Source organism: Malaclemys terrapin, chromosome 4 (genome assembly GCF_027887155.1).
Source record: "Malaclemys terrapin pileata isolate rMalTer1 chromosome 4, rMalTer1.hap1, whole genome shotgun sequence".
NCBI lineage: Eukaryota > Metazoa > Chordata > Testudines > Emydidae > Malaclemys > Malaclemys terrapin.
The window spans coordinates 85259853-85273646 of record NC_071508.1 but is presented as its reverse complement, the minus strand read 5'-3'; the positions used below and the strand labels follow the sequence as shown (position 1 = coordinate 85273646).

Sequence of the window (13794 nt, the reverse complement as noted above, 5' to 3'; positions counted from 1 at the left end):
GGTCCAATTAGTGAAGGCAGGAGGCTGGACTCAATGACCTTTTGGGGTCCCTTCCAGTTCTAGGAGATAGGATATCTCTATTTGTTGTTATCCCCCTCCCGCCCTCCAAACCCCTCAATCTGAGACCAGAGCACCCTCCTGCACCCCAAACATTCTTTGTTTTTGATGTATACCTTTACATTTAACCATATTAAAACAGGTATTGTTTGCTTACACCCAGTTTACCAAGCGATCCAGATTGCTCTAAATCAGTGCTATGTCCTCTTAAGCCCCCTGATTTTTGTGTCATCTGTAACCATTATCAGTGATGGGAGCAGGGCATTTGCCATTGAGAAGCATGACTCTACAATTCTTCACACTACCCTATAGAATCATCTTTTATCATCCTCCAGGGCTAAGGCGTTAGGGGCAGGTCTGGATGTGTGTGTTCTGCTGGCTTCCTTAACTGAAGTGGTTGTTGACAATGTCGGATAGACACCAGCGCTTTGACCAGCTAGCCTCCTGCTCCCACACTTTCCTTGCAACAGTGAGAGTGCATATTCACATAAGACATTAGCACACTAGTAAATGAAATCAGCTCAGTGTAAGGCAATGACTGGCTGACAACTACGCAGGATTCCTAGCCTCATTTTGCATTGGTGCCATTTATTTCTTCTCCTTGGCTGTCAGACTTTTTATTTATTAGGACTGGATTTCCTGGTGCCTGCAGCAGCCCCTGGTTTATTCTCCAAATCACGTTGAGTCTGTCCTGTACATTTGTTATCCCTCTTACTTAGGTGCTGTTAGCAAATTTGGTCACTGGTGAGGTTACACTAGGAACACCTAACAAAAAAGAGACTCATTGATGGATTTCAATGCTTGTGCTGCAGCTCAGCCAGTCAGAAGCATACAGAGAGCCCCAGTTGGCATAGAAGGAAGCTCTGCATAAGGAATTGCTTATACACAAATTACACTTTCTAGGATGGCAGGAAACCCTCTTGTTTCCATTGCACATTCTTCACCATTGGGAGGCTCTGTGCACTATATAGATGTGCTCTGTAGCCCACTGTTTGTGAACCACTGCTTTCCGGTAAACCAGGGATTCTTACTTTTCGTCGTAGTGTGGGGCATGTATTGGTAGAGCAATTGCCTTTTGGACCTCCCTTCCCATTTGTGATTGTCTCAACCACTTCCTTGCCTGTTTGTGGTCATATAACATCCCTGTGGTAAATGCAGCAATTGCTTATATGGAAAGTAATATTGGGCAAACATTTATGTCGCTTAGCTTCTTTGAATGTGATTTAGTAGCTGGAAGAAAGGCGGAGGAGCCAGCACTATGCAATTAGCCAGATCACTGCACACTGCCAGTAAGCAGCTCACAGACCAGTTTGGGAAACATTCTTGTGTGTGTTTGGGCAGAGATGAAGGGCCTAATTGGCCATGATCCTGCAGCTTACATGGTCATTTATGCCAGCACAAATGCAGTCAAGCACTGCCATTCTGATTTGGTAGAATTTTACACAGCCATGGTGCCAGGTAGCAGAGAATGAGGCCTGGTGTGGGGCTGCTGGTTCTGCTTCCACTGGAGTAATAATAGATTAGTGTGGGCTACCCTATTTTTCCATAGCTTTCTTTAGAGTCGGTTAAAGTTTTGGGGCCTGGGTGCTAACTAATGAATGTTAGTGGCTAAGCTTGCACAGGCCTTTCACCCAATTTGCTGGCATTGCGCTGTCTTTGTGTAGTGCAATAATTTTTGAATGCCACAGCCGCTCAATGCCAAAATTTCAGGGAATGTTCTAAGCATATGTGGTCAAAACTATACTGTTTTTTGGGGGCGGAGGAGGAGGGGCAACTAGAAAACCAAAAGAGGGAGGGTGGTAATAGGGGACTCATGATGCCCAGCTCTTTAGCACTGTCACAGCTTCAAGCACCTCTGCCAATGCATCAAACTAGTTGATGACACCCATTAATGCCTTCCAGCTCCATAATACACCATTTAATCTCTGCCTATCCTCCCAACACAGTTTAACATGTTGACACCTTTATTGCCTTATCTCCTAGAGAGTGGGCAGGACAGGGGAATGGGGGGCATACATACAGCCCCTGGCATGAAGGGGCAATGGGGGAGGTGGGTCACAGAGCTCCCCTGTCATGAGGCAGAGAATGGGAGACCGTGGAATGGGTGGGGTGGTGGGGAGGGAGAATAGGGGGCACACAGAACCCATGGGGGGATTATAGGGGGGTCCTGGTATGAGGGCACACAGAGCCCCTGATATGAGGAGGATGGTGGGAATGGAGGGACACACAGAGCCACTGGCATAGTAAGAGAGGACGAGGGACCCAGTATGGGGGGAGGGGGACTGAGGGGCACACAGAATCCCTAGCAGAGGAGGTGGGGGGGCACACAGAGCCCAGGTATGAGTGAGGAGCAGTGGTGGATTTAGTGTTAGTGGAGCCCTGTGCGCAGCTTCATTTTCAGGACATTTTCTCTTATCTCCCCCCATCCCATTTTTCTTCCTCCTCCTCCTACATTATAAGTAATAGGAAGTAAATGAAAATAAAGTGAGGTACGTTGATTGTTTTTGTAGTCTAACTTTTTTTTCACAGGCCACTTGAAAATTGCTGAGGGTCTCGGCAGACCACTTAATGATCTTTCCAAATGTTGTTTGTACCGTTAGCTAACTATTGTAAAGTGCTTTTGATAAGAGCACTTTATAAAAAAGAAAAAAAAGCTTTCCTCGGTCCACCTGAATGGAGTTCTCGGACCACAGTTTGAGAACTTCTGGTCTAGATAAAAGCTTGTATTTGCATTACGCTAACGTGAAAAATGTGTAAAAATAAAAAGTATAGATGACACATGAATGGAATAATAAAAATTAACTTCCTCTGAAGAAACTTATTCAATTTGAAAAAAAAAAAAAGTTTATTCAGATAGCTTTTTTTCTACACTTTTTCTTTACAAAATCGTCAATTAAGTCATCGTAAGTAATATTTTGTAAAGAGGCACTTTCAATTGTCAATATTGCCAAACTTGTCAAATGTTCCTGACTCATCGTATTTTGCAACTAATTTTTAACTCGTTTCAATAAAAAAAAAAAAGAACTTTCACCAGAAGGATTTGTGACAGGTATTGTTAAAAATATTTTCAGAATGGTTTCTACATTTGGAAAGGTTGCCCGCAAACCATCACGTACAAGTCTATACAAATCAACTGGTGATCTCAAAGTACAGAACTCATCATTTTCGATAAAATGAATGAAATGTTTCACTTCATCTTCAAAAAGATTTGTGTCTATGTCCTCTCGATAGACTTCACTTAATTTCTTACTGTAGTAGCTTTTAGCATTTTTGTCCATACTTCTGTCAAAAAACACTAAAAATAAAACATTTTTCTTTAGAGATTCACCTCAACTCTGCAATTGCACTATTATTGTGTCACAAATAACATTGACGGTCTCAACGATGATTTTTTTCCCTTTTAAATTGATTTCATTGTATCTAGTTTCATCGAAAAATAACTTCCTGCTTTTTTTACACTTCTCATCAGATATATCAGAGGAACCTATATTTCTGTTAATGTTAGTGCCTCTGCTTTTCCTGAGCTATAGTCATTTCAAACTTCCATGACAAAACTTTTAACTGAGGCTAACAATTGTGCAGCAGTCAATAAATTTGTATCAATCTTTTGTAGCGATTTGCTGATGGCATTAATTCTTTGACGTAAATGGTTCCACAAAAGAGTAAAAACAGCAATACCGTACTTTTCAAATTTTTCTGCTAAGGATTTTGCTTCAGTTTTCGCACACGGTTTTTCATAATTTGATGTGACTATGTCTAATAAGGTTTCCTTTATATCATCATAGCTCATTTTCAAAACCAAAACAGCACCTACACAAGTAGACCATCTGATGTCACAATTCTTTTGACTGTCAAATGTTTTTTAATTGCCTGCTCCAGATGTGATTGTAGCATATTCCACCACTGCATGGAATCTGAAAAAAAGGCATACACATTTTGAATGAAGTCAAAAAAATGTGTAGCTCCCTCACAAGATTCGGCTGCAGCATTGCAGATTAAATTTAAGGAATGGCTTGAACATGGTATGAATAAAACAGAGGGGCTTGCATTGTTCAATCTTGCCTGTAGACCTGAATATTTTCCTGCCATATTTGCTGCATTATCAAAGCTCTGCGCACGACCATTTTTGATGTCCAAATCTAAATTTGCAATGATTTCCAAAACAGTTGTCTCTAGACATTCAGAAGTATGGGATTTTAGCGGGACAAAACAAATAAATAGCTCTATAACGTCACCATTGCCGGTCACCTATCTTAAAATTAATGTTAATTGGTCTACATGACTCACATCTGGTGTTAAATCGACTATTATGGAATAGTACTTGGCATCCTTTACTTCATCAGTGAATTGGTTTCTGAGCCACTCTGCCATTATAGTGATGAATTCATCGTCGGTTTGGTGCATTAAAAAGTTGGTCTTTCCTGAGTCACAATACTGATAATTTTTCAAATGTTCTTTGAGAAAATCGTCAAATTCACTAAGATATTCAAGGCAAGTTAAAAAATTACCTTTTTGATTTGACAATGATGACTCATCATGTCCTCTTAGAGGTAGTCCCAAAGAAGACAGCAGTTTGACCGTGGCAACAACACGTCTCAGCACTTTCCTCCATTAAGAACACTCCTTTTCAAACTGAGCTGATTTGACAATGATGACTCAATGATCATGACCATTGCAACAACACATCTCAGCACTTTCTTCCAATAAGAACACTCCTTTTCAAACTAAGCTGATAACACAGAATTAATTATTCCAGATAATTTACACCTTTGAATGAACTTACACATAGCATTAATACGAGCTTTGGAAGTTTCGTGATCAGCAATATGGCTTGCAACATTTCTCCAATTAGAGTACCCGTCGACGAATGTTTGTTTTCCTTTACTATGATCAGGGAATAATTTGCAAACATAACAGTAGACTGCCTTAGTTGTTTCCGAAAAAAATCAACCAAATTCTCATGTCTGTCGTCCCATTTTTATTTATCCTCAGAAAATGGAACTCATGAAGACCTATACATTGCTTTCATCCTGCAACCTCATACTCTTTTCTCAAATTTTCCATATTACCTACATTTTTCGGTTTATTTACTAAGAAATATTCTACCATAGCCAATGAAACAGATTTTGGCCATAATGCAATGTCTTCAGGATAGGTTTCTTCCCTTACTTCAACAACATTACCAATATTTGTTAGTTCCATTGTCACCTCAGCGTTGGCTTGTTCAACTTTTGCAGTCATTGTGGTATCCCCACAACTCAGCAAGTGATCAGCTAATTCAAATGTTTCCTTGCCCATACTTTTTGATGCATGTCCACTATTCAATACTTCAAGCTTTTTAATATAAGATGACAAACTGTCTTTTGCTTAGCTTCGGCTTCTTGCCTCGCCTTCATTTTTTTGCGTTTTTGACTGCCAGGCTCATAGTGTTGCTTCATTATTGCTAAAAAACTGACCTTGAGTTTAGGCAGATTAAAAAATGTCTGAAAGAGCAGGGGTGTAGCCACGAGTGGGCCTGGGTGAGCCATGGATCACCCAATTAGGTTTAATGCAGTTAATCCTGCATTTTTATCAGGCTCTCTAAAAACGGGATTTTTACCAATTCCATACTAGTGACAAATCACAGGCATTGTTGCAATGTGCGGGGGAGGGTGCTTTTGTTCAATTGGCTAACTGGTCAAGCAGACAGACTTTGATTGGCAAATGACCATTTCCCTTAGTTGCTGCTATGTTATTGCCGAGACAGCGAAAAAATGGCAAAGCAAAATTCTTTGCTAGACTATTTAAAAAAAACAAGTTTGGAGCACAGTTCGCAGAATGCAGAAAGCCTGGACTGCTTCACGACTTGCAGTGCTTATTAAATTCAGTCATTTGTCAGATTTGTCCTGCACTTTGGGGCGCCCTGTTGTTGGGGGCCCTGTGCCACAGCATGGTTTGTTTCACGGTAAATCTGCCACTGGTGAGGAGGGGGGGTGGGGGTTGCAGGGAGGGAATTCCTGAAATATAGGGGGAGGGTGGCACACAGCGAGCTTGTGGGAGGTAATGGAGCGGTGTAAGGAGTCCTCGTTGTGTGCAATGCGCTTGGCCTATCAAAGTCACAAAGTGTGCAGCCCCCTAGTTACGGGCCAGCTGAGCAGCCAGGTTCCTGGAATGCATGTGTGAGGTGGATTATTTTACTGTAAAAGGTGCGATGCAATCCATGCCATATCCCTTTTGGGCTATGAGCCTGTCTGCTGCTGTTGGCGTTGGGCAGTAGCTAGGTGGTACAGCAGAGTCAGGCATGCTTCCTTTTGAATCTGTGTTGAAGCAATGCCCAAGCACATTAATAGGGGGCACTATTCTGATGTCATTCAGATGAGATGAAAATCAGAGGCACTCACTAGTTGTGGTTATTACAGAGCCCAGTGCATTACCAGCAAGAGTTGGTTTGTTAATCCCAGCATCCTGGCCAAATTTCAGCTCTGCTATTTATATCCTTCCTATGTAAAATTGTCCCTGTAGCTGCATTTGTATATAGACATCTTCCCTTCTTGTCTTCAACAGCTGTGTAGCGTTGCTAGGCACTGTTAAGTGGCTGCCATGTTCCACCTCAGACCTGGCTACATTTCAGTGATGGACGAAGTGATCGCTGTGAAAAGAATTTTCAAAGCACTTTGGATCCTTTACAGTGGAAGGTGCTATGGAAATGTACAAACAGGCCATTATCTTAACTGGGGCATGACGTCACAAAGAGGAAAAGGACATTAGCAGGTCAGAGGCCTGGGGGGCGTAGTGGGACATAGAAGAAACAGGAGGAAGCTGTCCTTGAGTGATCTAATTTTCTCTCACTCTCTTTCCTCGACAAGTACTGGAATGAACTGATACGTGCTGGTTTGGCTCCGGACTGGCCTCAGAAGTTGTTTGTACAGTGTGAGAAGCCTTCAAAAAGTCACTTTAACTCAGTATGTGCCCTTTTGCATATCTGATTACAGAGCAGTTTGGATAGGGGAGGAAAAGAGAAAAGAAATCAGTTCAGGCCTTTTGAACTACAAACCTGTCGTCCCTTTCACGCAATTAATCATGTTGATGCTCTTTTTTTGCTCACCTATAGTGGAAATAAATCTGTTCAACTGTCAATTAATTTCTTAGAGAGAACCTGACCCAATTAGTGAAGGAAGTGGCTGGTGGATTTTACTATTGTCCTTAGAGAGGAGAAAGAGAATGGCTGCACCAGTCTAGTTGCAAGATTCATAGCATGGGATGCAGCAGGAATTGAGTGCATGTGTTTGCAGGGCCATGGAATCACAGGAGTAGGAACAGAAGAGACTTATTGGTTCATCTGGTTAATTTCCTTGCAAAAGCAGGCTTCTCTGGCAATATGGGCTTGGTTGTGACATTTATGCCACAGCTCTGTCTGTGCGGTGGTGGTGCAGAACTGACCAGGCCCAGCAGAAACACTGGTGAGATTGTGCCTCAGATTGCTCTCACTGGTGCACCCTAGGAGCCAGTGCAGATAGGGATAGAGCTCTGACCATGGCTCCCCACCATTCATTTTTGTCATCTTAATCCCAAGGGGGAGCAGTAGTCAGCAGGTCTCTGTGCTTCCCAGGGGATGAACAAGGAGTGCAGGGGCTGTTATTCAGGGTGTGCTGAGGCCATCACATCACAGAAGGGGAAGCGATGTTAGAGAGACAAGGGGGGGTGAAGTAATATCTTTTATTCACACCCCTTGTCTCGCTAAGAGCCTGTGAACAACACAACTACAACATCACTGCATACAATAATGTTCATAAAACACTCTAGCTCCTTAGATATATTAAAAAGCTTAGTGCCTCCCCCCCCCCCAAATCATAATGTTCCTATAATACAGGACAAATCAGCTAAACAATTCTTGCATTTCAACATTTAAAAAATATGTACTCCCCTCTTCTACCTCCCCCCCAAAACAACAAAGCATTTTAAGCCTAAACAGACCCTGGCTGTTTCTTGGCGACCTGAATGCTTCTTGATGGAATTTTCCCTGCCCTTCAGCCTTTTGTAGTTCTGAAAGGTCCTGGACTCAGGCATGTGACTGTAAGAGCCAGAGCCAGCGCTAGACATAAGCAGACTAAGCAATTGCTTAGGACCCTGAGCAGCTCAAGGGGGGGCCCCCTATTCACTTTTTATTATGTGTTTTGTGTGTGTGTGTGTGGGGGGGGGGGGAATATTCCTGCTTAGGGCCCCCCATGGGCTAACACCGCCTCCGGTAAGAGCAGAAAACACTTCTGCGTCTGAATGCGCTACCAAACATTTATAAGCTACTCAGGTGAAATGGGTACATACTAGCCCAGCGGGACCTTATTAAAAAGCGGCCGTGGCAGATAACATCGTCAAGCTGAAAATCTCTCCTTTGGTTTAAAAATAAAAAAGCCTCCTCAAAGTACCAAACAGTAACACAACAGCCAGGGAGTTTCTCTTCCCCAAGAAGCATTTTGGAAATTTTATGAAGTGGCCTATTGAAATGGAATAACACGCTTGGCAACTGTAGCAACGGCTACTTCCAGAGAGAGGAGTGTGTGTGTATGCAGAGCACTCATTTCCAGGTTGCTCTCCCAACTTACTCAGTAAGAAGGAAGATTATTTTCTGTGCCCCATCCCATGCTTAGCCTCTGCTGAGACTGCCAACATGAGTGTCAATAAGTGACACATGTCATGGCGTTTTTGAGATGCAAGCAATTGTCCACTAGGAACTGGGTTGAGGCTATTGGCAGTGGAGGATTACCGCACAGGCTTATGGGGCCGGGCCTAGGGGTCCCCGCTGCGGCCCTGGGGATGGAGGAGCTCTCGCTGTCCGCCGCAGCCAGAGCTTCTCTGGCCTTGTGGCTGCAGCAGGGGGTGGCGGAAAGAAGCAAGTGGGGGACAGGGCTGCGGAGGAAGAGGTGGAATGGGAGTAGGGTTCATGGGGTGGAGTGGGGCAGGGCTGTGAGTAGAATGGGGCAGGGCCACGGGGAAGGGGAAGAATGGGGTAGGGCCATGGGCGGGGGTGCAGGCAGAAGGGATGGAGCAGCAGGTGGAAGGGGTAGGGGAAGGCCACAGTTCCGGCATCAGACCCCACCCCCCGTCACTTGCTCTGGCCCAGGGCCCCAGGAGACCTTAATCCGCCTCTGCTATTGGCTCATTTCACAAAGAGCACCCAACAGCCATCAAATGGTAATGACTTTCACTCACTATCAACGTTGGCTGAAGTGGAATGGCCATAAAGGGAAAACCTCTCTTCATCCATGTAGCATTTTTCTGGATTCCTCATTTTGCATTTCATCATATGGTTTCCTCTTTTTGATCAATGCATGGTGTGTTCAATGTCATGCCAGAGGGAGCAAAGCAGAGCACTCTGAAAAATAGTGGCCCCCATCCAATACCAGACAATATCACGTCTGTTTTTTGTCCCAGTAGGGGACAAACCACCCCAAAAGTGGGCTGTCTGGGTGAAAATCAGATGAGTGACCTCCCTAGTTGTGGAGAGATAGGTCTGGTTTGTGCTTGCAGAGAATTAGGAGCCAGGAACTTGTAATCCCAGCTCAGACCATGTCTACGGTGCAGCACCACAGCTACAATGCCGCAGCTGTGCCGCTGTAGTGAAAACACTTCCTACATTGACAGAAGGGCTTTCACCATTGCTGTAATAAATCCATCTCTCCAAGAGGAGGTAGCTAGGTCAATGGAAGAATTCTTCCATCAACCAACTGCTCTATCTACAGTGCGGGTTAGATTGCTCTAACCATGTCGCACAGACTCCAAAAGCTTTTACTTCCCTGAGTGCTGTAGCTAGGTCAACCTAAATTTTAGGTGTAGACCAGGTGTGATCTTGAACAGGTCAAGTTTTCTGATTCTGTTTTTCCACTTGTAAAATGGGTAACAATTACTTTCCTTCCTTGCAGTGGTGTTGTGAGGATTAGTGAATGTTTTGAAGATGGAAAAAGCTGAACAGTGGACATACACACTAATCTTCTAGAATTCAGCCACGAGAAGGATGAGACTGCAATCATTGCTACATTTTCTCCCTCAACCTTGAATTGCTATAAGCTTACGATTAGATTTCACTGTGATACACAACAGGCTAAGATTATTCTAAAGTACATCATAGACACAAGAACCACTGAACTGCTGTACTTTAGTCAAGCCAACTGGTGGGTTCAACATTTCCCTGGAGATTTTGAACTGACATTTTAGGACTAACTGAATTCTCCTCTCACTCTTGGAAGTGGGTCTTCCAGGTCAGGAAGCCCATTGGCAAGGCCGTAGTAAGATGGGGATGTAAGTGCTGCCACAGCCTGAGCTGTACCTATTTTAGAGCACCAATCTGGCATCTTTCTTCAGCATGTCACCTAAATTAACCAGAACTAACACAGAATTTTTATATCACTAAATATAATATGGCTACTCATGTACAAAGAACAAGAACCACACTCAAAGTCACCCTGTTCAGAGGTAAAAGAAGAAGCAATTCCACAAACTGTTTCATAGAAATTTAAAGAAATCACATTTGGCAAAATATCTGTGTCATGCTTCTCTCCAGCTGAGACACGTTCTTCTTCATATGGGTTGTGCTAGCTTGAGGGTCTCAGCAGTGGAACTGGGGAAGCCATCTTTCAAGATATTGGTCCTCACTCTTATGGCCTGCAGTACAGGACTGGAGTCTTCCCAGCTGGCATCTGGATAGTCCTTTCCATCTGAAACACACAATGAAGAAGGCCAATGAATCACTGTATGCACTTGGATCATGACCGAATGGTAGCATTTCACCTAGTGCTGAGACAAGACATATTGTGTGCTTCAGCCAATCAGAAATCTGGTTTACCCATGAAAGCAAAGCACATTAGACTTTTCAGTATAAGCCAGTTTCTGACTGGCTGAAGCTTAATTTACTTAATTGATTTTTAACTTTTAATCAGTGAATAATGATAATGTCTCCAGCAGCCTGATTGGCTGTCCTGGGGCCTTGCAGTCACCAGATTGTTTGGCTTGGAACAGCATATGCAAAAGTACTGTAGGTCTAGCTGCTTTTTCTAGTTTGTCTGATTGGCTTTTTCAGAGTTTATGATGCTCCTCACAGAGGCAAACTCCCACACTGGGCATCAAGGTGACGGGGTCAAACTGCCCCTATAAACCAAATCTTAGCCTGATCCAATCCCTTCAATCATTCTTCATTAGCTCACACTAAAGACCAGCTCCTAAGCTGGTGTAAACTGGCATATCTTCATTGAAGTCAATGAAGCTATGCCAATTTGCACGTGCTGAGGAACTGGCCCTATGTGTATCAGTCAAGATCCACATTTAGGCTGTCCTTGCAGAGACCTTCTGCTGATAAGGATGTAACCCAATCCACTCATCTACCCAATTTCCATATTACAGGTTATAGTCTAAAGGTAAAAGTGCTTTTAAAAAAATGTACAAGGGTTAGATGGGACCTCCAGGGCTTGCAAATTATTTTCCAACTTTTAATCAAACTGCTGTGAATACAGACCAAGTATTGTTGCTCACCAGTACTTTCAGTGTTTCATCCCCCTTGAAACAGGAACAATGGGCACGTTAATAAATGGATTGATGGACTTGTCTAAATGTAATTTCCATAAGTATCTCTATATCGTCTACTGAAATGCAATGAAATATCTAACTTCTCGCAGAACATACTCCCCACAGAATCATTATCCCTAATGCCTCCTCACCCACCTGGAGTCAGCTAGGGGGATTCCTCCCACTCCCTCTCTCTCTCCAGTGATAAAGTACATCAGTGTCCCAGAATCCTTTGTCCAGATCATGCCAATAGCCAGAACATCTCATGGCTTGTCTATCAGATCAATCTATATACGTGCTGGTCACCATAGCATCTAGGCACTAAATACATCAGTAAGCAAAATGGACTCTGCTTTTGTCATCCTAGGATATCCCTCTGCACTGGTATCCAGATCCAAAGTTTTACATTAGACTTTACTTTGAAGACTAATGATTAGATTTTAAACAGTGGAGATGAATTTATATAGGCAATGAAGGCTGTCTGCTTTCCATCCTATGCCCCCTTCAAAATCCATGGGGCTGAGAGCTATCTGCGACTGCCTTCCCAGCAAGACAGTGCTGATTCATAGCCTATCTGAACGGTCTCTGTCAAACAGTATGGGGTACTCTTTCCTCTCTGGAGAACACTCTGCCCTTATTCACAGGGTGGTTGAATCTCTGCAGAGTTCACCTCCTTTCTCCCCTAGGGAGCTACAGTTTGCTGCTTCTGCTCTTAATTGGGGTCTTGGAAAACTAGATTTCCACACAGGAATCTTTGTGGCCAATTAGGACTTTGCCTCATGTACTTGGCTAAAACTTCCACTCCCCTCAGTGTTCTGCCTGGCTGCTGCCCCACACCTCGGACTCAATTCCATTTCAGCGGTGCTAGACGTATATAGTGTGTGAAGTGCTTGAAGAGTAAACATGCTATATAAATGTAGAGATGTTATATTATTATAATTAACTACAGCATGTAGCAGATGCACTGTTGTCTGTTGGGAAGAGATAACCATAATGAGAGTACTCTTTAAGATCATCTTGATCTATGCTGTAGGCAGATGTAGAGGTGAGATAATGAACTGAAAGAGCACCCAGCAATTATCAGAACCAAAATATCCCAGGTAATAATGAATCACCAGTCAGAGCACGTCCTCCTGTTTGACAGAGGAATTAGACTGAAAAGACCTGTTTGCTGCCAGTAATTGCACTGCAAGTTGCCATAGTCCTAGGCAAATATGTACTTCTGATCATTTAGACAAACTCCATTGTAGGATAGAAAAGTACAGCTCCCTCAAGGACCCTGCAGAACAGTCAACACCTGCATGGGCCAATCACTATTGTTCGCTATCAAAGCTTTGAAGAAAGTCAATAAAGCTGAGTGAAAGGAGGTAGGTAAAAGGCAAGTTGATGGACTGAAAGGGGCCATGATAATACCAGCATTAGCAGAGGTGTTCAGAAGGGACAATGTGCCAGGTAGGAAAGAAGTCCTTTCTTATGGTTTATATGGAGTTTTGAAGTGAAGAGACTCTCCACCTCTCTCTCCCGTCTAATGCTGTCTTTCTCCTCTCTCAGTCTGCCTGATGTTGTGTGATACCCATATTAAGACTCAGTCTACACTAGAAAAGGTTTGCTGGTATAACTATCCACAGCAAACCCTTCTAGTGTAGATGCAGTTTACACCAGCAAATAAGTGGTTTTGCCAGTAGATCCGTATAAGCTCTACCACAAAAGCACTTTTTTGTCAGTATAACTGAGTAGTCTACACTAGAGCTGTTGCCAGTATAGAAATGTCATTAAAAAATTACACTTCTGACCAACGTCACTATACCGGCAAAATATTTTAGTGGCAACCCAGCCTAAGACACTTGTAATGAGTCCTCTGCAAATGCACAGAGTCCTTTGCACGGCTTCATGGGATGTGCCTCAGGAATCAGTGCAGTGGTTTATGGACCATTTCTAGCTTTAGAAAGGACTGGTTGCAAATGACTCAGCAAATTTAGAGAGAGAAGATGGGTGATGTAATATATTGTATTGGATCAACTTCTGCTGGTGAAAGAGACAAGCTTTTGAGCTTGCACCGAGCTCTTCTTCAGGTCTGGTAAAAGTACTCAGCCCTGGTCTACACTACAGAGTTATGTTGAGGCAAGGCAGCTTACATCAATCTAATTCTGTAAGCATCTACACTCAAATGTTGCTCCTGCTGATGTAACTCGCCTGATGTAACTG

At 43.3% G+C, this 13794-nt stretch overlaps 1 protein-coding gene across 4 annotated transcripts in view; it reads right to left on the bottom strand.

The window, feature by feature from the left end:
* Nucleotides 1–5018: 5018 nt before the first annotated feature.
* Nucleotides 5019–13794, bottom strand: part of RAD51B (RAD51 paralog B) — a 606119-nt gene continuing 597343 nt past the window's right edge. For 3 of the 4 annotated variants that reach the window (XM_054028316.1, XM_054028318.1, XM_054028317.1), the window contains one exon: nt 5019–10745. In XM_054028316.1, the coding sequence (XP_053884291.1) occupies nt 10609–10745 (137 nt within the window). In that variant the 3' untranslated portion in view covers nt 5019–10608. The remainder of the gene's footprint in view (nt 10746–13794) is intronic. The other variant, XM_054028319.1, reaches the window with a different exon arrangement.